The sequence below is a fragment of the Chinchilla lanigera genome, unplaced genomic scaffold, assembly GCF_000276665.1.
Source record: "Chinchilla lanigera isolate Chin_1 unplaced genomic scaffold, ChiLan1.0 scaffold00007, whole genome shotgun sequence".
In the NCBI taxonomy this organism is placed as follows: Eukaryota; Metazoa; Chordata; class Mammalia; order Rodentia; family Chinchillidae; genus Chinchilla; species Chinchilla lanigera.
In genome coordinates this window covers 23,048,251-23,071,863 of record NW_004955408.1, presented here as the reverse complement: position 1 = coordinate 23,071,863, position 23,613 = coordinate 23,048,251, and the positions used below count along the sequence as shown (strand labels likewise).

The window sequence follows — 23,613 nt, the reverse complement described above, 5'->3', positions numbered from 1 at the left end:
CAAAGCGTGGCTGTCATTCATCTCCTGAACAAATGCTAGATGGTTTGCAAGTACCATTTCTGGACTGATGGTCAGGACTCTGCCACACAATTTTGAGGTTCATATTCCTCATGGGCTTTCTTATGTCTGGGTAGCACCTGGTTTGATTTACTTACAATTTTTAATTTGTTCTCCATTCAAAAATTTAGTGAACTTCAAAGATAAATTCCATGTAACTTCTACAAATGGATCATCAGTAGCCAGCATCGTGCCTAGCCATAAATTAAACAAGAATTAGTTTATATTTAGACCTTACTATGCTGGCTGCAGCCTGAGCTCACCTAGTTTTGCAAGCAGTCATAATCGGATACAACTCTCTTAAAATTTTTTTTCACTGAAGTTATTAAAATTGAATTTAAGAAAAAGCAGTATGGCCAAATTCTCTTTTTATTGTAAGAGTTTGGGTTATTAACACTTCTTTTTATGAGGTATTTATTATGAACTTCCAAGTAAAGAGATTGCCTTGATATTGTATAAATTGCTGTTGAAGCCTGAGGCTGGTTCCTGCTCTGTGTGTTTGGCAAGATTCCACTCTTGCTTTTTTCTGTACTCTTCTGATTTTCATGGGCAGGAGAAGCCCATGCTAAGTCCCTGCTCCTGTCAGAGTGGACAGTTCCCTTCATCACTAACAACACTGCTGTTCCTCCCCAAGCCCATTCTCTTACTTCTGAAGCCTGCCTCAGACAGGCATCCTGTGGGCAGAACGTGTGGCTTTGGAGCTGTCCTGTCTTCTGCTACTAACCCTCATTTCCCCACCACCTCACCCCTTGTCTCATCTCCCACAGCCTTCAACTTTTTAACCCCAACTCTTGGCTGTTTGATCATGCGCTCCCTATCCTAGCAACACTGCATTTTGGAGAGCAAACTAATGATCGCTTTGTACTGAGTACAGCCATGCACCACATAACAATGTTTTGGTCAGTAATGTGCCACATATACAATGAAAGTCGTGTAAGATGATCACGGAGCTGAAAAATTCCTATTGCCTGGTGACAAGTCAGCACTGAGATAACGTAGCACAGTGCATTCATTCCTCATGTGTTTGTGGTGATACCGATGTAAACAAACCCATGGAGCTACCAGGGATATGAAAGTGTAGTCCCTGCAATTATGTAAGTATACATAATTCCTGATAATGATCATAGATTACTATGCTACTGGTTTATATGTTTACTGTGCTAAACTTTGATATTTTAGAGTGATTTTCTACTCTGAAAAGTTAACCAAAAAAACAGTGTCCAGCTCATGGTTACCATGTCCCTTGATTGCCCTGAGAGGCCGTGCTGAATGAGTGGCCTGGACCATCTGGGTTTCTGCAACTACAACCTGTAATGATGCTGGAATGGCTGACAATGCATTTCTCACATATGCTGGTTGGTAAGTGACACATCCGTGTATCTCTGTGTCAGGGTCTGAGCAGGTTTTCATCCTATAGCCTACATGTCAGGACCAGTATGAGAGCCAGGATGGGGAACTCTCCATGGAGTATTCTGGGATTAACTTTCCTCTGGGAAAGGGAAAGTAAAAGAGTTATTCTGGTTCTGTAGCCTTGGCAGTACTTCATTTTGTACTGACCAAGAAACTCTGTTAGGAGAAAATTTTACTTCTTTCTGTTAATAAACACCATCTTCTTAAACAGACAAAATAGTTGAGCCAATAGTATTGTGCCTTTTGGTAGGTGGGTCTTAGGAATGAACCAACTAATGCACATTGAGCCTTCTCTTTCACTTCAAGTGAGAGGCCAGTGACTTCCCTGCCTGCTGCTGTATCTTGAACTTCTAACTTTGCACCGATAATAGCAGGTGCTCCCTCATGTCTGCGGCTGTTGCAGTGGTTGAACCTAAGAGCATGCACTTGTGGGTGGAAGTGGGCAGTTAGACCACACAGAGCCAGCCTGGGACCTCTAAACAGGATACATTCTTCCTGAGCGCTCAGTGCCTGAGACATAACATATTTCTTTGATGTTACCTGGAAAGCACCTCAGCTGGGACCTGCTGGAGACAGGTCTGGGGCTGAGATCTGTGTGTCTATATGTGCGTCATTGATAATGCAACTGTCATATGTCCTGAGTGAGAATTTCCCACAGGACCTGAGCACATACAGTGAGTCCTTGATATATGCAGTTCCTCATCTGTGATTCTACCATCCACAGAACAAAACTATTTAGAAAAAAATTGCATGTGTACTGAATATGTACAGACATTTTTCTTGTCATTATTCCCTAAACAATAACAACTATTTATATAACATTTACATTGTATTAGGTATTATAAATCATCTAAAGGTTATTTAAAGTATATGGAGGATGTGTTAGGTTATATACAAATACTATGCCATTTTATACAAAAGATTTGAGTGCCTATGGCTTTTGGTATCCATGGGGGTCATGGAACTGATCCCCCATGGATACCTAGGGATGACTGTGCCTCTTTAGGGTGAGGGAGGGGTATGAGGGAGGGCAGGAAATAGTGCCACTTCTTGCTCAGTCACTGCAATCACTAGATGCATCTCTTTGTTTCTTTTAAAACTTCTGTAAAGAACTCAGTGTGATCAGCTCTTGGGCTGACTTGGAGAAAACTAGACACCCCCACCATTGCCCTGTGTCCCTAGTCTCTGTCATTCTCCTAAGGGTCATCTAACATTGCTCCTTGTCATAGATGGATTGGGCTTAGCAAGGCAAAGCCCTTTTCCCAGTGTCACAGCTCTGTGATTATCTCTCTCCAGGACCAGGGATTCTTCTGGAATATGTCCTCCTTAATGTCCTCAGGGACTTCTGGAGGATTCCCAGCTGAAAGATAGAAAGGGCGCTATCTACACCATCCTCAATTCAGTGGCTGTGTCCTTCTGACACTACATCTTTAGGTGAGAATTCTCTCTCACTGTGAAAACAAACAACCAATAAACAAACAAAAAGCAATGTTAGGGGATGGTTGACTTCGTCTTCCAGGCCTCAGCAAATGCTCCTAACAAAAGGTGCAAGTGGAGAGTGATGCACTGATGAGATCTGCATCGAGGTGTCTTGCCTGGCTGGGATGACCCAATGTATTCTAGTGGGAGTAGGTTGAACTGACTCAACTTGGGTCTGCGTGATCCTCCACTTGCAGCCCGTGACCCATCTCCATGGGAAAGCTGGACCACTCCTCCCACTCGGTGTTACTACATGGCCACACTGGTCAGCTGCACTGCTGAATCTCTGCCGATCCCAACTGGGGGAAATACTGCACGATGGGTTTTAAGATTTGGCCTACAAAGTGCAGCTAAAGAGGCCAAAGGATGCAGCTTGGAAGTGCAAAGAATTGTTAATTCTCACCTCAGCCAATGCATAACAGGAGATGGAATGTTCTCCATTTAGCCTGCCCAGGGATGTCAGGAATGGATGGGCAGGCACATCTGAGCATCCAGCTGTCTCTTTATAGCTTGTCATGAGGCAGTGGCCAACGCTGTAATGTATTATCTTGAATTTTTCCCATCTTTCTCTGTCTCTCTTCTCTTTTTCCCATACTCCTGCCGCCTGTGCATGCATTCCTAAAAAAGCCCATTAGATTTTAATCCTGGGTTTTTTTTGTCTGTGCTTCTCCAAGTTTAATATGTATTTGAATCATACAGGACTCTAGCTCTAATGTGGAATCAGATGTAGTGGGTCTGGGGTGGAACTTGAGAGTCTGCAATTCTAAGTAGCCCTCAAACAATGCTGATAATTCTAGTCTGCAGACCACTCTTGGAGTAGTGAAATTTTAGAGGTCTCTATGTATTCTAATTAGAAACAGAAGTTAGAAAACAGACTCACAGGATTGGATGTTGGAGTTGCATTGCCAGTGTGTCTGACAGTAATAGGGTAATAGTAGTAAATAGAATGAGAACAGCTCCTAGCACACAGTGATGCAATTCTATGTGTTCCACCTGTAAAATGAGGTGCAGGTGGAATATAGGCGTGGGGTACAAAGGTAGGTAAAGTGCTTAACTGGTTACAAATAAGGGTAATTACAAAGGCCATGGTGTAGTGTGGCTACTTTGGCCACTGTGGAGATCTTTCCAAAGAAAATGATAGGTAGGGGCAACAGAAGCCATGCTCCCAGGTCAAAGGGATCTGCATTAGTGTCCCTTGCTGTAGCAGATGATTACCTACTTAGAAGGTTAAAATAACCCAAATTGATTATTGTAGTTCTGAGGTCAGAAGTGAGACATGGGTCTCACCTGGCTAGAATCAAGCTATTAGCAGAGTTGGGTTGTTTTCTGGAGGCTGTAGGGGAGAATCTGCTTCTAGTCTTTTCCATCTTCTGGAACCTGCCCACTTGCTGGGCTCACAGCTCCTTCCTCTGCAGTGAAAGCTAGCAGCAAATAGTCATTCCAACCCACACTGATCCTCCTGCTTGTAGCCCACATGTCCTTTTTCCTTTTGTAAAACCTGTGTGATTACATTGGGCCCACTTGGAAGACCCCAGATTATCTCTTTTTTAAGGAGCATTGATCAGCAACCTTATTCTGTTTGCAACTCTGATTTCTTTTTGCCATGTAAACTAACATATTCATAAATTCCAGAGATTGAATGTGGATTTGAATTTGGATTATTCTACCAGGTACTGGTATTCTAACAGGCACTGTGAAGTTTAAGAAAGACTCTTTCTCATGCAATTGCACAGCAGACTGCCGAGATTAGGTCAGAATCTGGCTAACGGATGTCAGAATTGCAAGACTCCCAAATCCTCAACAAGGAGAGGATTAAAGTAATCTAGAGTAAAATCTGCACACTGATGGGAAAAAATAGAACCCATAATCTGGCACGGGAACTTTGGGCATATAAACCCGAGCACTCTGAATCCCCAAACCTTGCCCCGCTTCTTGCTTGTCATAGGGGAACAGTCTACTCTTCCTGGAAAATCCCACTTGAAGCACAGGTCTTATGCACTGGTGCTTATTCCTCTGGAGCCCTAGCTCTTCCACTGGTCTTTGCTGCCTCTTCTAGTGGCCAGAGTCAGGACCTGGCATGGCCTGAGAAGGAAGCTGAGTGTCCTGCTTTGGGGAGATACAGCTTGTGTAGCAAAAGAGTACTGGGAAGGGATGGAAGCGGAAGGAGGGTGCTAAGCCTTAGGAGGTGGTAGAAAGTGCACATGGATAGAAGAAAGTGTACAATGACATAAGGACACTTATTCCTGATCCAGCATTACATTAAGACCTGGAGCAGGTCTTAATGGTATTTGGAAGTGGCTCCTGAAAGCTGGGTCTGGTGGTGATCTACAGGGAATGTAGTGGAGATGACATTCCTCTTGGTTTATTGGAAACCATTATTGAGGATCAGAGGGCTCAGGGGAGTGAGAATGTTAGAATACATTTATTATGCATGGGTTGAGAATTGACACCTGGATTGAGAATGTTCCCTAGAAAAGCCCAGAAGATAACCTTTTTATTTAGGACAAAAGGAAAGTATTGTAGGTTGAATTATATCCTCCAAAAATACATGTTGAGTCTTAGCTTCAAGTTCCCATGAATAGGATCCTATTTGGAAAGAGGGTCCTTGTGGATGTAATCAAGTTAAAATGAGGTCACACTGAAACAGGGTGGGCCCTAAATCCAATGACTGGTACTTAGAAGGAAATTTGGAGACACAGAGACACAGCCACATACATAGGAAAGATGAACATTTAAAGCCAGAGGCAGAAATGGTAGCTACGAGAGCCATGGGACTCAAAGGTTTTCTGGCCACACTAGGAGTCAGAAAAGGCAGGGAAATTTCTGCCTTTGAGCAGTTGGTGGGAGCACAGCTCTGCTGACTTCTAGTGTTTAAGAGTGTGAGAATAAATGTCTATTGTTTTCCATAGCAGAAATATTTCATTTGTTAGTAAATTGTGTAGCAGACACAGAAAACTATTAGACACAAAGTATGGCAGTGATAGTTTTCAACAGGTCAGGGTTAACGTCGGCATATGGTGCGCTGGAATTAGACTTCCTATTACCACGGAGAAGATGAATTCCCAGTTTGGGAGAGCCAGGTAGCCTCAAATAACCATCAGATCCTGGGTAGATGTAATCGTCATAATGGGTACCCAAGCATGAATAACAGAGCAAGAGAGACAATCCAGGTGCCTTGACCCACATGTCTTTATGATATTGATTAATGGTGGTCCTAGGGGTCAAATAGATGATCAGCTACTAAGATTGTTGCTTAATTTATATGATCAGAAAATCAATCATGGGAAGTGTTGAGCCTCCATTCAGGTTCTATATCTAAGTCAAAGCCCCTGAAATGGAGGCTGGTTCTTTCAGAGAAAGCCCTGCAATGTACCCACAAGCACCATTAGTAAATACTTCTCTGATCTTTTCTCAAAGATAATTCTAACTCTTTGTCAAGTAACTGTGTACCAGGGAAACAGGAGTATAGATTTCTCAAAGACTGATAGATAAAAATATGAGTTGACACTAACCAGAGGGGTCCTGAACTCCATTATGGACCTCAGGCCAGAGTAGTCCATGGAGAGCAAGGATAGGAATTTGGTCTGATTCCTGGGTGTAGAATAGACCTACACATGTATCTGCCTGGTGACATCTGCAGCAAGATACCCTCTAGGATGAAGGTCTGATGGAACCTCCCATTGAAGGAAGCCGCAGAAATGACCCTTTTTTGTCAAGAACAAAAGGAAAACCTCAGGGACAAACACAGCAGTCAAAGACTTGAAGGAAATAGTAGTGTTGGTCCCCACTAGTACTCCCATTCAATTCACGTGTTCATCCTGTCTAAATGTGAAGTGAATCACGGCAGATGATTACTTGATGCTATGCAGGATTTTGTATCTTTCCTGGATCCAATTAACACAGCCTCTGCTACTTGATAGGTAGTTATTCATTTGGTGAATGCTTTCTCTTCATCATCCCTATAAAAGGAGGATGACTACCAGGCTGTTTTGCTATAGCAAGACGACAGAATATTTATACTGTGTAGCTTACTATTAAGTCAGTCCTCCTTTTATCTGCACTCACTTAGGGACCTTGTTTATAGTAATATGCCAGGGAATGTCACAGGGTTCTATATTGATAGCCTCTTGTTCATTTACATGATGATGAGGATGGGCCAGGTACCCTGGATTCCTTGGACCAAGAGAGTCATTGACAAGGAAATTAGGGTAGTGGGCTCAGGGCCATAGGATTTATTGGCCTTACCATGGATCCCAGCAATCAGAAGCAGCCCACCAGAGGAAACAGTAGCACACACTTCTGAAGGCTCAGACAAGGCACCAGAGAGAAACAGTACTTCCCAGAGGGAAGGAACCCCTTTCAAACTGCAGGAAATACCTGAAGCAATGGGAAATACATGGTACCATGCCTCCAACAGTTCCCAAGTGGTGGGTGTAGAAGAACTTCTCACTATCCTGCCCCAAGACTCATTCACACCTTCTATCTCAGAAATCTTGAAGTTTTCAGATTCAAAGTCCCAGTCTGTATTATTTTCTTAGGGCTGCTGCAACAAATACCATGAATTGGGAGTCTTAAACAACAAATGCGTTCTCACATTCTGGAGGCTGGAAATCTGAGCTCATGGTTTCGGCAGGGTTGGTTTCTTCTAAGGACTATGAGGAAAACCTGTCTCCTCCACTTCTCCTAGCCGCTAGTGGTTTGCTGGCAATCTTTGGATGTTTTTAGCTTACAGAAACAGCACTCAGGTTTTCTGTTTTCCTCTTCATGTGACGTTCTCCTTGGGTCTTTTTTTCAATTTTTTTCTTTTTAAGGGATAGCATTCATACTAGAATATCACCCACCCTCACCCATACCTTTTTAAAGACTCTATGTTCAAAAGGTCACCTCTTGAGGTAGTAGGTGTTATAACTTCAACACATGAATTTTGAGGAGATACAAATCAGCCTTTAGAGCTGGCGATGGTGGCACATGCCTGTAATCTGGGAGGCTGAGACAGGAAGATCACAAATTCAAGCCCAGTCTTTCTGGGTAACTTAGTGAATTTCTGTGGCCAAATAAAAAAATAAAAAAGGGAAAGAGTAAAGGTGTAGCTCAGAATAAAAGTTCTGGGATCAATCCCCAGCCTATAACAATGGTTGGAATTGGGATAAAACTGTGACTACCAGCTGGCCACTTTGGCTTCTCATGTTCATGGTCATGGCTAAGTGACTGACCTAGGTTATATACGAACCTAGATTATTGCAGTACAGTGGAGGCAAGGAGAAGTATGTGCAGAATCAGTGGCTCTCTGGGCCATTTCTTAGTGCTTTTATGTCCCCTAATAAGTAATTAAAACAAGCAGAAACCATTAAGGCAAGACAACTACAGGCTCAGACCCTGTGGGGACGGGAAACCTGTCTCATCAGGCAAACAACCCAGACCAGGTGACTTGCTAGGTGTGCATCGGGGAAGCCTGAGGGCACGGTCAAGGAAGGAGAAGACACATGCATTGCTGTCCTGGTCCAGTGGCAGCAACCATTGTGACTTGCTTCGCGTACGTCTTCCCTTCTGTTGTGTGGGGCACCGTGACTGGCAGTCAGCTTGAAAAAGTGATGATTAGGCATGGCTACTCCATCGTGCAAGAGGAGAAATAAATGGATATTTTGGTTCATGAACTTGTCCTACGATTTTGGACAGGATGGCCATGTTTGTGGTTGTGTGGGAAAGATGGTGAAGATAGTGTTTGTCACCAGATGCAGAGTTTGCAAACAAAAACAAGATTTTGCCAAAGGCTCCTGTTTGCCAACCAAATTGCTTGCAAACAGAAGTGTTCACGAACTGAGGTACCACTGTGTGTGTGTGTGTGTGTGTGTGTGTGTGTGTGTGAATGACCTAGAAGGGTTAGAGTCACCTTCAGGTCAGGTCTTGCTGGTCACAGCTATGTAGTCGTGCAGAGATCAATGAACTGTGAAGCGAGAGGGGTGGCTGAAGTGATCTAAGAGTACCACAGAAAGGAAGAGATCCCTCCCTTCTCTCCCTTCTTATTGCATACCTACTCTCTTGTGTTCCCTCCCTGTGGGAGTTCTAAAGGCATATACTTTCCTTGACAGTGTTAGTTCATTTGGGACAGATCTAGTTTATAATGACAGCATCCAGTGGTATAAGGAAGCCTGTGCCAATCACCTCTCCCCACCTCCATTTGTCCTGGGTGCCACCATGAGCATTGTGGGAAAGACCTATAAGCATGGAAAATGATAGCACAGTCTGCCACTGCACTGAAGTGAAAAGCAGAAAGTGAATATGTAGATAAACAGAGGTAGCTGTGCCCCTTACCAGCTGGGTGACAGGGTCACATTGTAGACTCCCAACCCTGGATGCTGTGGCTTGAATGTGTCTTCCCAAAGTTCATGTGTTAGAAATTTAATTCCCAAATTCAGGTATTAACACATTTCCACAAGCTTGCACACTGGTGGTCCATGCATGACTGTCTCATGGGGCAGCTGATAGCATTGGTTGTACCGGGGTACAGTCCTGTGTAGGCCATTGGTGGTTCAAGCCGCTGGGTGGGCAGTGAGAGAGACGTTTGGAGGTGCGGTCTGTGGGAGGTGAACGGGATTGGATGCAGTCGCGAGGGTGGGGCCCCCATAATGACAGTAATGACTTTAGAAGAAGAGGAAGAGAGACCTAAGCTAGCAGGATGCGTGTTCCATCTCGCTGTGTGGTGCCCTCTGGCACATGACGATGCAGCAAGAAGGTCTTCACCCGGTGCAGAGCAGACGCATGCTCTGTGCTCTTGGACTCCCCAGCCTCCAGAACTAAAGGAAATGTTTTAAAAAGTAAATTTCCCAGTCTCAGTCAACAGTTCAGTAATGGAAAGTTGACTCAGACATTGGTTTTTTCCTCTCAGTGTGAGTGGTATTCCTGTGTCTACTTCAAAAGATTGGTATGTAGGTTTAAGGAAAGGATGTCTGGAGTGAGTGCCTGGAAAATGGCACTGACATTGTCATTGTTGGTTATTGTTTTTACTATTGGTGTTGCACAAACCTCACTGCCACATAGCTGCAGGGTCTGGGATTCTGGCAAAGGCCTGATGGGCCCCCCACCCAATGGCTGTTCCAATGGAATTGCATTTGCACTCTCAAACTGTTTAATCTGAAGTTTCTGTTTTGGCTCCATTTTCCCATGGAAAAAAGAGGCAAGGTGCAATTGTCCCCTTCAGACCTAGTTTAAAAAATCTCATAGATATTGACCATTCTCAGAAAACAGCACACAGGATTGTTGTTACCAGGACTGCATGTTGTTAAGGGAAAAGATGGGATGGGAATCACGAGCTTCAGATGTTAAAATTTCGTTTCCTCCCAACATATCAACAGTCTGTGAGGCAGACTGTTCCACAGCCTCCTTAGTGAGAAATAACATCTGCAGGTCCAAAGCATAGGATCGTACTTGCTTTTCTGGGGTTTGAGGAAAGGGCAAACCATTTTCTTTTGCTAACTGAGATGTCATTTTTCCCACTGGTGGTTGGAAAGACTCACATTTTAAGGTTAAATGCTGAGATTTCTTTAGTTTGCGCTGAGAGGAAAAGCTGATGTGAAGAGCTCAAACTTGGAACATAGTGAGGACAGGGGAAGGAAAGATGGACAGACAGGAGGGGGGGCACACGGTGCTCTGGTGTGTACACGTGAAGATGTGTAGATTCCCTGGGTCTCCAGCCCTTTCTTTCCTCCAGGTGTCTCTGTGCGTGAGCTTTCCGAGGGTGTTTGGACTGTGACTTGAGCTCACCTTAGGAAGCCAAAAGCATTTAATGCAGCTAGAGTCACAACCACCAATATAACAGGACTTTTTGGATTTTTGAGAAAACAGGAAACAGGAAACTGGACTGGGAAACAGGTCCAGGGCTTGGAGAAGGGATAGAGAGGACACCAGGGAGACACTGGCAGGTACAATGGCCACCAGGATTCAAGGTATCCTATGCACTGGGACCCAGAGACAGTGTAGAGAACTGAAGTGAGATTAGGGTTCCCAATCATTTGCATGGGCGTGCACCCCAGGCTTTGGACTTACTAAGTGTATAAGTTAGGTCACGTCCTGCCTCTGTGCCTGTTTCTTCCTCTGGCTTGATAACAATTGTACAAACCTCCTAGAGCAGCTATCAAGATTTAGGAAGTGAATTCTTATCATGTCCAGAACACTGTCAGGGCTATGTATACCTGGGCTGCTTTCATCAACTCTCATCCCCAACTGCACCACAGGGATTCATCCTCTGAGAACATCCACCCCAAGACCTCTATGTTGTCCTATGCTGTACCCCACATTGCCATGCACTTGACATCCATCCAGTGTCAGTTTCTTTTTTTTTACACTTTAGTTTTTTGGGACAGAGTCTCACTATATCATTCAGGCTAGCCTTGAACTCACTAGTCCAGCCTGACCTCTAACTCATGGTGATCCTCCTGCCTTAGCCTTCAGAGTGCTGGGCTTACAGGTGCATGCCACCACACCACCAACCTCAAGTCAATTTCCTTCCCAAGTGGAGTCCTAAGCCTCCAGCCTGGACCGCTCCTCTGCACAGCTCTCTGCTCCCTGCAGGTTGTCAAGGTAGGATTTGCTCCCTTTGCTGCTGCCTGATGGGACTCTTTATCTCACTTGGGCCTCATATGAGAAGGCTGGGGACTCCAGCAACAACAGAAATCACTTTTGACCTGGTGCCAAGATCCACAGTCGAGACCATGACTCTAAAGGGTCTAAGATCTCACTTTTCCTAACACGTTAGAACTTGGTTGGGGTCTTTTAGAGTGACCAGGCTTTGTGTCTTTTCTATTTCTTTCCAGAGCAGAGGAAGGTGATGGGAAAGTCTGCACTGCTCAGATGATATAGAGGAAGATTCTGGTTGGACTTCCTCAGGATCTTGGGGCCCCAGGTTTTGGTTCCTAAGAAACCAGGGTCATGGAGAAGATTCTTGGGGGTAGCATGAATGAGGTGGGGAAATCTGGCATTGGGATACCACCATGACTCATTGCATCCCTGCAGCCCCCTAGAATGCTTTTCGTACTGGGGTTTCCTCCTCCTAGGCTACCAAATTCAGTTGACAGAATTAGGCAACAAGTTGGAGCCATGAGTCCATTTTTATTGTCAGTAAGGAAGAGCCACACTTTAGAGATGATCAGTTAACAAAGAAGGTGAGTGGTTGTATTAAAAATGTAAAGTATAAAAACTGTTAACTAAATATAAGAATAATTAAAAGCTTTTCTGTTCTGTTAAGTACTGGGACCTAGACAAATGAGATGAAAACACAGCTCCTTATACCCAAGAAACTGGGTTTTGGAAAGATACGGCTAGGGTGCTGGGGAGAACATACGAGGAGCTGGATGGCTCCTCTTCAGCCCAAGAAGCCAGGGTGGGGCTTCCTTAGCCATGGGGTCATCCACCCTCCTGAGGCCACAACAGGTGATGCCACCAAATCTTAGGGCTCAATCACCCCTTGGTCTCTTCTAGCTGAGGACAGCTTATGCGGGCAGTCTGTCTATTCTGAGGCTCCAATGCTGCAGCCGTGCTTCTTTCCTGGAAATGCCCTTCTCTGGCAGTCCCCGTGTAGCTCTGGTCTGCAGCATCTCACAGGTCAGTGGACAGGATGTCTGGGATCTGCTTGCCTTCTTCAGGAGATTTGCTGGCCAGCTGTTATGAAAAAGAGAGAAAATAAACACAACACTGAGATGGGATTCTCACGAGCATCGGAGTAGAGCTTCCCAGGCTCTCTATGCTGACCTGTGTCCAAAGCTGGTGGAGTAAGAGTTACCATGACCTTCAGTTGGGTTAGAAAGGTGGTGCCAGGCAGTGCTTAGAGTGGAGCTTTGCTGGTTCTTGATCCCACACAAGTTCTGTGAGTTGGGCACATCATTTCCTAACTCTGAGCTTTATCAAATCCTCAAGAGGATAGATAGTTTAAGGTCAAACAGCATAATGACTGGGAAGTGCTTAGTGTGGTTCCTGACTCACGGTTTGCTTGAAGCAGACTTGTGATTTTTATAGAAGCACAGTTCTGATTTAACATTGCCATTATCAGAAGTGCCGTGGTACCCTCTTGATCTTGAGCAAAAACTTACAAGCAACAATAGGAGATGGGATTTCAAGAGTCAGTAATTCAAAATTAACTTCTAATTTGGTGATTTTTAAAAAATAACTAGACTAGGAAAATGCTTCTCCCAAAAAAGAACTTTCAGTTTCCAAAGACAGCGGCTGTTAGAGCTTGAACAGGTACTTGGAAGCACAATTTAGGTTAGGGGTAAGCCAGCCACCTACTGGTTCTCAGGTCGGAGGGACCCTGTGGGACCCCTAGCTGGGCCAGTCCTGGTCAAAGGAGGCAGGTGAGGTTAAAAAAAAGAGAAGGCTGGGGACTTCTGGACATGTGGCCCAGGCCTCAGGACTGGACAGTGGAGAGTCCAGTCCCCAATGGATAGTGTTCCAGGCCTCAGGACCCCCGACCCTGCCTCCTGAGAGCAGCCACGTGTGAATGCACCCGACACACAATCTGACACACCCCTAATTTGTTTCTGCACTGCTCGCTTCCCTTCTTGCTCTCAACATTCTCCCTTCCTGCCACCCATCTGGGTCCTCACCATTGTCTTGAAGAACTGATTGACTTTCTTCCTGGTTAGCGTCTTCTTGTCACTGTCTGAGGGGTGGAAGAAGGTCTGGCTGAGGCGGGGAGATGTGTTGGCTTCATCCGGTCCGATCCCACCTGCCACAGAGAGTGTGAGGGCTGGAAGGAGAGTGGAGACGCAGGTGAGAGAGAGTGAGGTGGAAGGGAGAGAACTCCGTTGCACAGGAAGGGTGTCTTGGGGGAGGCAGACAGGAGGCAGGCTGGTTTGCAGAGTCACAGATCACTTGTTCTGTGCAGGGTGGGGGCCTATTTCCTGCTGCTTCGGGGCTGAGAAGCTGTGCTCTTGGGTGAGACTTGACAAGCCCTGCAATTAGTGGTCCTGCCTCCTGGTCCACAGTCAGACAAGCCTCTCAGTCCAAGTTTTCCACCTGGAAATATGGGGGCAGGGCAGTGGGAGGTCCTCCTTGCTGCTTGGCCTTCAGCATCCTCAGGGAACACAGGACCTTCTGGCCCAAGAGATGGGGAGACAGTGTAAGATCATTTTTCCTTCACCTTCCTACACCAAGGAACAACCTGCATTTTTCCTTTCCACCAAGGGCAGGGGTTAGGGGCCTCCAACCTAAGTGTTCTCTTGGGCAAGTGTTGGATGGCCTGATGGTGACAGCCTCGGCCTGGTTTCCCAGAGACCAATGACATCAGCCACCACTCAGCGCTGGTTTTGCTATTGGTAGGGTGGGCGCGACAGTAAAGAATTCTAGCATGTAGCTGGATCTACTGGAAATAGTCATTCCCATAGCCTCCATTTGCATATGCATCATTGGGGAGAGTGGTATTATCTGCTTTACAAGTGTGTGATGAGGTGTAAAACAGTGAGAGAGTAACTGCAGGGCCGGGCACTGGCTGGCGTTCAGACCACAGCGGGTGTCTTTGCCATGGCGCACACTGTCCTGCTCCTTTCTGTCCCAGCTCCCCACTGTGAATTAGAACGTCAGCCTGAGGCTGCTACCATCCTCTCTGGACAGTGAGTGAGTGTGAGAGGGAAACAGGCAGCATCCAGGCAAACCTTCTGCAGCTATAAGATTAGCGGCAAGTTCTGTAGATCCAGAAATAGAATTCTGGGTCCAAAAAAGAGCTGTGGGTCTTGGGGACATGCCCAGGGCAGGCTTCTGAACTTTGTAGAGACTGGGCGGATGGAAAGCACAGGGATTCCTACTGGATGCTGAGGGCCAGCAGGACTCAGACCTCTCCCCCAGCCCTGGGCAGAGCTTCCTGGGATGGCTTCACCAGAGGAGGGGCGGATGTGGGAGAGAGTAGAGCCTCTCACCCCAGGATGTCTAGCCCACTTCACCATGTACAGACAGTCCCCATCGCTCCTCACCCCACCAAGCTGGTGGCCCGAACTACCTCTACTGTCCAATGCTGTTGGTGACAGGGTGCCTACCTGGGATGGTGGGCATGGACTGGCTGGCAAAACTCATTTGAGAGAGGATGGACGCCCTGGGAGGGATGGCGGTGTGCTCTGAGAGGTTGGTGTCGCTCATGAACTCGTGCTTCCTGGAGAGCTGGATGAATACATCACACACACATACCACAGAGGCTTAGCATGAGGCAAATGTGATCCCGAAAGGGCAGCTGTGAGGGCTTGGCATTGTTTCTATGACTCTGACTTCTTTGTTCCGGCTTGTACCCTTCCCAGGTGAATCTACCATATAAATTGCAGGGAAGGGCATTCAGACCATCACATGAGTGGTGCCTCCCAAATTTGTGAAACACAAGGCATTTCTGTCTTTGTCCCTCTGGACCAAAGTAAACTCTGAGGCCCACTGGGAAGTCTGCATCTGTGGGGGACCCTTTCTGGAACGTTAACCCATTTCTTGAAACCTCCCAGGTCCTCAGAATATAAAACAAACCTTTTTGCCTGGGAGAAGCTAAGATTGAACCTCAGGGCAGAGTGATACTAACTGTCATTATTGGTTATTAATGTATAAAACCAAAACACTCAAAGTCAGAGCAGTAAAATTTTTATCCCTGCATCCCCCACCTGGACTTCCAGTACTCAGAAGGATTTCAATAAAGTCTGAGATAGCAGTGGTTGGAATGGGCCTGGGGACAGAGGGCTGAGGGACATAGGAATGCCTGGCTCGGTATCAGGTGGGATGCTCTGCCCAGGCTTCCAAAGGAGCCATATGGGCTGTGGAATCAAAAGGCCTAGGTTCAGTTGCCATCTCTGTTTCATCCAGCCATCCCCTCTACACGAATGTCCCCTTCCAGCTTCCAGCTCCATTTGCATGCTGCTCACTGTCCCATGGGCATGCGACCATGCCTCACAGCCCTGGGTGTCCTGCCTGTATTAGAGCTTCCTCAGCAGCGTTGCCCAGGCAACGCTCTCCACCACTCACCCGCTTCAAGTCTGACTCCGCCGCGGCTTTCTCATCTGCAAACACCACGCTGCTCCTCTTCGTTCTCTTCTTAGAGCGCCGCAGCTTGACCTCAGGCAGGGTGCTTCCCAGGGAAATGGGCTCTTCCTGCTCAGCTTTCGGAGTCTTGGGCGGTGCCAGATCCAGGTCGAAGCTAAAGGGCAAGTGCGACAGTGGAGGCACCTGCGATTAGACCTTCCATGGAACCACCTGGCAGGGACCAAGGGGACCTCCCTGTTAACTGAGCTGTCCCGGCAGGATCAGGGACAGACAGATCAGCTGTCTTAGCAGAGAACTTAGGGAACCACCTGCTTAATTTGTAAATATTCAGATACAGGATGAAATGTAATGTGATTGAAAGTAGCAAGCCATTAAAAAAGCAACAGTGATTGTAAGAAGACAAAACTGGTTAAAAATATGGATCTGGATTCAAATCCAGACACTGGCACTTCCTCATTGAATGCCTTTGGGTAAATTCTTCAACTTCCTCAAACATCACTTCCTTTTCAATAAAAGGGGTATGTGCAGATCCTCAAGAGATAGCCCTGAGATAAGGTCTAGGGACACAGAATCTGTTATCGCAATAGTTGAGGTGGGGAGAGAAGAACCCAAGGCTTTGGGATTGTGGAAGAGAGGGAGAACCCAGCAGGGGTGTGGGTGGGTGCAGGAGGAGGTGCTCCAAGCTGGGATCATTTCATCCTGGGTAGAGCAGGACCCTGTCCGTCAGATGAGCAGGGGCCTAACAAGGCACTCTGCTGCCTGACAGATCATTGGACTGGAAGGACGAGGCTGCGACGAGTCCCCATAGGTTAGGAAAAGCCACCTTCTCTAAGCCAGCAGTGGCCTTCTAAAGAGTCAGGGAAGAGGGAGGTACTGGGGAGGAGACAGGGTGCAGGGGCTGGCTGCAGGCGTGGACTGACTTGTCGGAGGTAGTCTTGCTCGGTGTGCTGCAGTCAGAATTCATGGAAGCCAGAGAGATGATGGACATTTGCCTGTAGGAGCGCAGCATAGACCTGGGCCGGCCCACTCTCCTGTCATCAAAGTCGGGCTGCAGGTGGGGGAAGAGAATGGTTAACAGCCAAAGCTGAGGCCTTGTGGGGTCAGACTTTCTCCTGCCCGCTACCTTCAGGCAGGGTGGAAATGCAGGGATGAGCAGGTGATCAGCACAAAGCTTCCTGTCTGGCCTTTATCCCTGGTTCCTAGGAGCTAATCTTTAAATTCTTAAAATTTCTAATATAATAGGAGGGTCTTTGTCATTCTTGGTGCCCCCGTGGGCATATCTGACTTTATGCTAATAAGATGGCTTGGGAAAGGGGCCAGCAATGCCAAAAAGACCAGCCAAGTCATTACAGAGCTAAGGCTTGGAGCCATGTACGACTAGCTCAGCTGTAGAGAGGACACAGGGACTGGACTTGGATCTCAAACAGGTGGCCAATAATTCCTCAATCATAACTATGCAAAACCTCTGGACAACTAAGCTCGGATGAACCTCCCCTATAATCGTACATCAGTGTGCTGCAGGGGGATTCACTCTGAAGATGCCAAAGCTTTAGGTTTGGGACTTTCCTAGACCTCACCCTATGTATCTCTTCATCAGGCTCATCCGGATTTGTATTCTAGCCTGAAATCATCAGTACAGATGTGCCTCGGCTTCTGTTGGGGTTGTACTTTGATAAACCCATCATAAATTGAAAACATTTTAAGTCAGAAATTCTTTAATAGACCCAATCTAGTGAAAAGCCTGGCTTAGCTACACAGGAGATGGTAGAACATTGGTTGTTTACCCTGTGGTTTCACAGCTTCATAGAACTGAAAAACTGCTCAGTCAAACATCATAACTTAGGGATGATTTGTGCAGAGCTTTCCTGAGTTTGGTGGGTTTTTCTAGCGAATTATTACATGTGATGGGGCAATGAGAATCCCCAAATTTGTAATTAGGCAGAAGTGTGGATGGTTTGGGACCCTTGGAATGCACAGCTGGTATCCGAAGTGGAGGAGTTTGGGGCAGACAGTACCGGAGTCTGGGAAATCTGACCGAAAATTTAGCATCAGAATTGCACTGCAGGAATTTCATACAGGAAATGTTGAAAAAGGAGACCTGTCTTGGAAAAATCCTTGAGTAAGATTCATGAGGCCTGAGGAGGCTTTTAGGCTTCTCCGAGGCTCCTGGCCCCTTTCTGGGTCTCTGCAACATGAGAGGGTTCAAGCAGATGGTCTCTAAAGGACTATACAATGTATGATTCTACTTTATGAGAAAGATGAGAAAGATGGCATTGTACCAGGCCAAAGGCTTTGTTAAGACGAACAAATTACTGGCCCAAAACAGTGACTCTGGAGTCAACAGAGACAGGTACAAGTTGTGCCATTCTGTCACTTGCAATAGACTTTGGCAAGTTTTTTGACACCTTTGAACCTCAGAAGAAACATACAATTGAAAAACATTCATACCTGCCATGTATATTGCGATGAGCAAATGACCTGGTTAAATGTGAGGGACTTATTTAGATCAGGACCGCACACAGTAGGTGCTTTATTAATGCAGTTTTTATAATTATTCAGTCCCATGAATAGTTGGTGTATACACAGCCCGAATTTGTAATTAATACTTGTTCGGACGTGACTTTCTATGGACCGAGTTTACAGGAAGGTCATTCTGGAGAGCAGGCTCCTTGGCTGGTCTTTCGGCTATGATTTCTACTGTCCCTCCCTGTCCCACTCCATGCCCCAGCCACAGGCACCGTCCATACCATCTCTCGGACACCGTATTCCTTCTCTACTTTCACTTTCAGGTTCTTGAAACATTCCTCCATCCGGTCGTGGAAGGGCCGCAGGTTCTCAGATACCCTTTTCTCATGGATCTTAATCCCAGCTCCTAGGAAGGGGATCTGGAGAGAAGGGTGGTGAAGGATGAGCCCGAAGCTGGCCAGAACTTAAGGCCAAGGCTGGCTACTCAGAATTCACTGAGCACTTCTGTGAATTCCAATAGTAATGCTACAAGTGCCAGCACCAATTGTATTGGTCCCATGGGACCTAGGGAAGCTCCTCTCTGGGTTCTGAAACCTTGAGTCCCTGATTCCCAGTGCCACAGATGCCAGCATCACCTGTGCTCATCCTGCGGGACCCGGGGGAAGGTCCTGTCCCATCCCGTGGGTTCAGAGCTGCAGCTACTAGTGTCACAGGCCCATCGTCTCCTACTTTCTTTAAGAGCACTGGGGAAGGTCTCTTTCCCATCCTGTGGCTCAGGAACCATGGGGCTGCTGGTGCCAGAATCCTTGCCATCACTGTACTTGCCCCGAAGGACCCAGGGCCAGAATTCTCCAGCTGTTGCCACAAGCCCCAGTGCCATCAGGGCTCAACTCTGTGGAGCCTGAGGACTTGTTCAATAAAGCTCCATGCCCTGCAAAGTCGTACACTTTCTTCCTTAGCCGCTGCAGTCTACACTGTAGAAGTATTCATAGGCACTGCGGACAGCAGTCAAAGATGAAGAAATTGCACAGAGCTGATGCTTTTGAGCTCCCCTATAACCAAGCCTGAAGCATTTATCTGGCATTCTACACATCATCTAAATGAAAAATCTTTTCTTACAAATGTTATTTTGTAAAATTGGGGGAAAAAATCAAATGTTACACCACATTGGCAGGCATCAAAGCAAGGACCAAGGAAACATGGAGGGACATTTGACACCTGTAAAGGAGAACAATAATTTTTAAGAAATAGATCTCAATTTGAAAGAAATCTATATAAGATGCCAGAAAAAGAATTTAAAATAAAGTTCTTAAAAAACTCAGTGGGATGGAAGAGAATATATATAAACAATACAAATAATGAGAAAAACAATTCAGGATATGACTGAGAGGTTCACCAAAGAGACAGAAATCAAAAGAAAGAAAAACCAGCTGGGCTTGGTGGTGTGTGCCTATGATCAAGCATGGGTGAGTTCAAGGCCAGCCTGACTACATAGCAAGACCGTGTCTCAACCCCCTGCCAAAAACTGAAAGAACCAAACTGAAATCTCAGAACTAAAAACCTTAATGAAGTAAGCAAATGCAATAGAAATCTTTCATATGAGATTAGAACAAGCAGAAAGAAGACTTTCTAAATTTGACAACAAGTCTTTTGAATTAACCTGTCAGAGAAGAAAAAAAAAGAATAGAGATAGACATCCACATACAAGAAGCTCAGAGGATCCCATCTAGATTCAACCCAAACAGTCTTTCACCAAAGCATATTATAATCAAAATGTCAAAGTACTACAAAAAGAGCAAATTCTCAAAGCATCAAGAAAAATTCATCACATACTTATAAGGGAATGCGCATTAGACTTGCAGCAGAATTCTCAGCGGGAATCTTAAAGACCAGAAGAGAATTGGAGGATGTGTACAAAATACTGGGAAAAACCAGACAAAAACACCTGCTGACCAAGAATGCTATGCCCAACAAAATTCTCCTTCAAAGCTGAAGGAGAAATGTGTTTCCCAGATAAGCAGAAATTGAGTGAATCTGTCACCATCCAACCAGTCTTACGAGAAATACTTAAGGGAATCCTACAGTTTAGAAAAGGATCACTACTATTATGAAAATACATGAACATAAAAAAAAAACAGTAGAAGAACAGATTTACAAAAGAAAAGGGTATCAAACTTTAGCAGGACAGAAAACTACCAAGTCCCCAAAATAATAATAAGTAGAAAAGAACAAAAAATATACAAAATAAGAAGAATACAATTAATAAAATGACAGGAGGAAGTTCATACCTATAATAACTTTAAGTGTAAATGGATTAAATACACTAATCAAAAGACTTAGCACAAAATTAAAACAAGACTCTGATATATGCTGCCTATGAAGAACTCACTTTATTAGTAAAGATACATATATAGACTAGTAGTGAATAACTGGAAAAATACGTTATGTAAATGGCAACCAAACTGTGTAGGAGTCATGATATTCCTATCTGATAAAGCAGACTTTAAATCAAAACCTGTAAATAGAGGCAAAGAGGGTCACTATATATTGATGAGAGGGTCAATTTAGTAAGCAGATACAACAGTTGAAATCTATGTGCATCTAACACAGAACCACTCCAAAATATAAAGCAAATATTATCAGATATAAAGTGAGAGAAAGACTAATAATAGTTGGGGACTTCAACAGCCCCTTTCCTTCAATGCACACATCATCCAGACAGAAAAGCAACAAAAAATTTCAGTTGAGCCACTGTGGGAGACTGCCAAGCAGCATTCCCCTGAGAAATGAAGCTCCTTTCCTCTTTACCTACCTTTCCTTCAACCCTATTCATTGAGATATGCAGAGCTGGCTATATACAAGCAGATATTCCCTTAGCTGGCCAAAAGAATGCGATGGAGTCTGGCCAAGGCACCAACATAGCTCATTTGCAGCAAAGTGGGTCAGAATTGCCCCCTGCTGATGGCTGAAATGGAGTCTTGGGCAAAAGCCTGTGAAATTGCAGGACTAAGACATGAGGTAACATCTCAGCTGAGGCCATGGGACTCAAAAAGAATCATATCTTCCTGGTAGTAAAGGTGCCAGCCTTGCATACATCAAGTTATCTGCCGCATCACGAATTGGGGAGCCTCTGTGCCTGGTGCAAGAGAGCTCTGTTCCTCCTTACAGCGAAGCCTGCAAAGTTTCTCTTCTCATGTACTCTGCCACGACGCCCACTTGCCTCCCTGTTTGGTACCAATAAAAGCCTGGGGCACTTGAACTTTTGGCCCGTTGTTCCACTGAGAGCAATTGGTTATGCCAGAGCCTCTTCAACTGCAGATCCCTTTGTCTTTTTTCATCTGTGTGCTCTAGAACTGGTGGGAGACCTAGAGCTCCCTGGGGGTTTTGGCAAAACATAATATAGAGCAAATGGACCTAACACTTATACAACATTTCATTCAATGACAGCAGAATATATATTATTCTCATCAGTAGGTGGAACATTCTCTGGGATAGATGGTATGTTAGGATGCAAATCAAGTTTTGGATCATTTTTTTAGAAATAGAAACATCCGGTATTTTCTCAAACCACAGCAGGGTAAAAGTACAACCCAACAAGAATGGAAAGTACACAGATACGTGAATATTAAATAACATCCTCCCAAACAACCGATAGGTAGATAATGGAAGAAACTGAAAAGGAAGTAGAAGTATATCTTGAAACAAATGAAAAGGACAATGTGACGTATCAAAATTTGTGGGATACAGCAGAAGCAGTAATGAGAGGGAAGTTTGTAGCAGTAAATACATACCTAAAAAACAAAAATCTCAAATATACAACCTAACAATGTACCTCAAATAGCTAGAAAAGCAAGAAAAAACCAAACTCAAAATTAGCGGAAGAAAAAAAAAGACCAAAGCATAACTCAATAAAATCAAAATTTGAAAAAAAAAATACAAAAGACAAGTGAAAAAAAGCATTGGTTTTTTTAAACAGATAAACACAGTTGACAAAACTTTAGCTAGACTAACCAAGAAAAAAAAGATGACTTAATATTAGAGATGAAACAAGAATCATTACAAATCATACTACAGATATACAAAGGCTCATAAGAAATTATTATAAACTGTTCTATGCTAAAAAACTGGAAAAACCTAGAAAAAATAGATAAACATTTCTGAACACACACAATCTTCCAAGATTGAGTTAAGAAGAAATAGAAAATTTAAGCAGACCAATAATAAGTATTGAGATTGAAGCAGTAATTCTCCTATCTAAAAACTGTTCTGGCTTTACTGCTAAATTCGACAAAATATTTAAAGAACTTGTTTCTAATTCTTCTCAAACTTTTCCAAGAAATTGAAATGGAAGAAATTTTGGGAAACTTTTATGAGGCCAGCAAAACAGACACCAAGAAGATAAAGACACAACACAAAAAGAATAGACCTGTATCCCTGATGAAAACAGATGTAAAAATTCTCAATGAAACACTAGCAAACCAAATTCAGCAGTGTATCGAAAAGATCATACAGCACAACCAAGGAGGATTCATCCCAGGGATAAAAAAAATAGTTCAACCTACAGAAGTCAATAAACATGATACAACACATCAGCAGAATGAAGAACCAGAATTGCAAGATCACTTCAAGAGATATACAAAACACATTAAGATTTAATACTACTTCATGACAAAAATCTCTCAAAAGTTAGGTACAGAAGGCACATATCTCAAAATACTAAAGAGTATTGATTTTAAAAACCCTCTAGCCAATATATGAATGAGGAAAAGCTGAAAGCATTTCCTGCATCATTGGGATCAAGACAAGGATGTGTATTTTCATCATTCATTCTTATTACAGTACTGCAAGTCTTAGCAAGAGCATTTTGGCAAGAGAAAGAAGTAAAAGGTGTTAGAATTGGAAACAAAGTTAAATAACCCGTGTTTGCAGATGTCATGATTTTATACAGAGAAAAATTTAAATACTCTATCAAAAAACTTAAGACTTATAAACAAAGTCAATAATGTTAGAAGATACAAGATCAACATAGAGAAAAGTAGCATTTTATATACCAGTGATTAAGTTGCTGAAAAAAAATTAAGAAAGCAATCCCATTCACAATAGCTACAAGAATGTGCAGAAGTAAATTTTCCCAAGTAAGTGAAAGATATTTGCAATGAAAAAATTACAAAACAGCAACACAGAAGACATACACAAATGAAAAGA

The 23,613-nt window shown here is 44.5% G+C and overlaps 1 protein-coding gene across 2 annotated transcripts in view; it reads right to left on the bottom strand.

The window, feature by feature from the left end:
* Nucleotides 1-12,031: 12,031 nt before the first annotated feature.
* The window catches only part of Dock2 (dedicator of cytokinesis 2), a 429,458-nt gene continuing 417,876 nt past the window's right edge, over nucleotides 12,032-23,613 (bottom strand). For both annotated transcript variants that reach the window (XM_005376310.2, XM_013509168.1), the window contains 6 exons: nucleotides 18,690-18,827; nucleotides 16,863-16,990; nucleotides 15,925-16,096; nucleotides 14,967-15,087; nucleotides 13,542-13,684; nucleotides 12,032-12,600 (listed from right to left, as the gene is read on the bottom strand). In XM_005376310.2, the coding sequence (XP_005376367.1) occupies nucleotides 12,538-12,600; nucleotides 13,542-13,684; nucleotides 14,967-15,087; nucleotides 15,925-16,096; nucleotides 16,863-16,990; nucleotides 18,690-18,827 (765 nt within the window). In that variant the 3' untranslated portion in view covers nucleotides 12,032-12,537. The remainder of the gene's footprint in view (nucleotides 12,601-13,541; nucleotides 13,685-14,966; nucleotides 15,088-15,924; nucleotides 16,097-16,862; nucleotides 16,991-18,689; nucleotides 18,828-23,613) is intronic.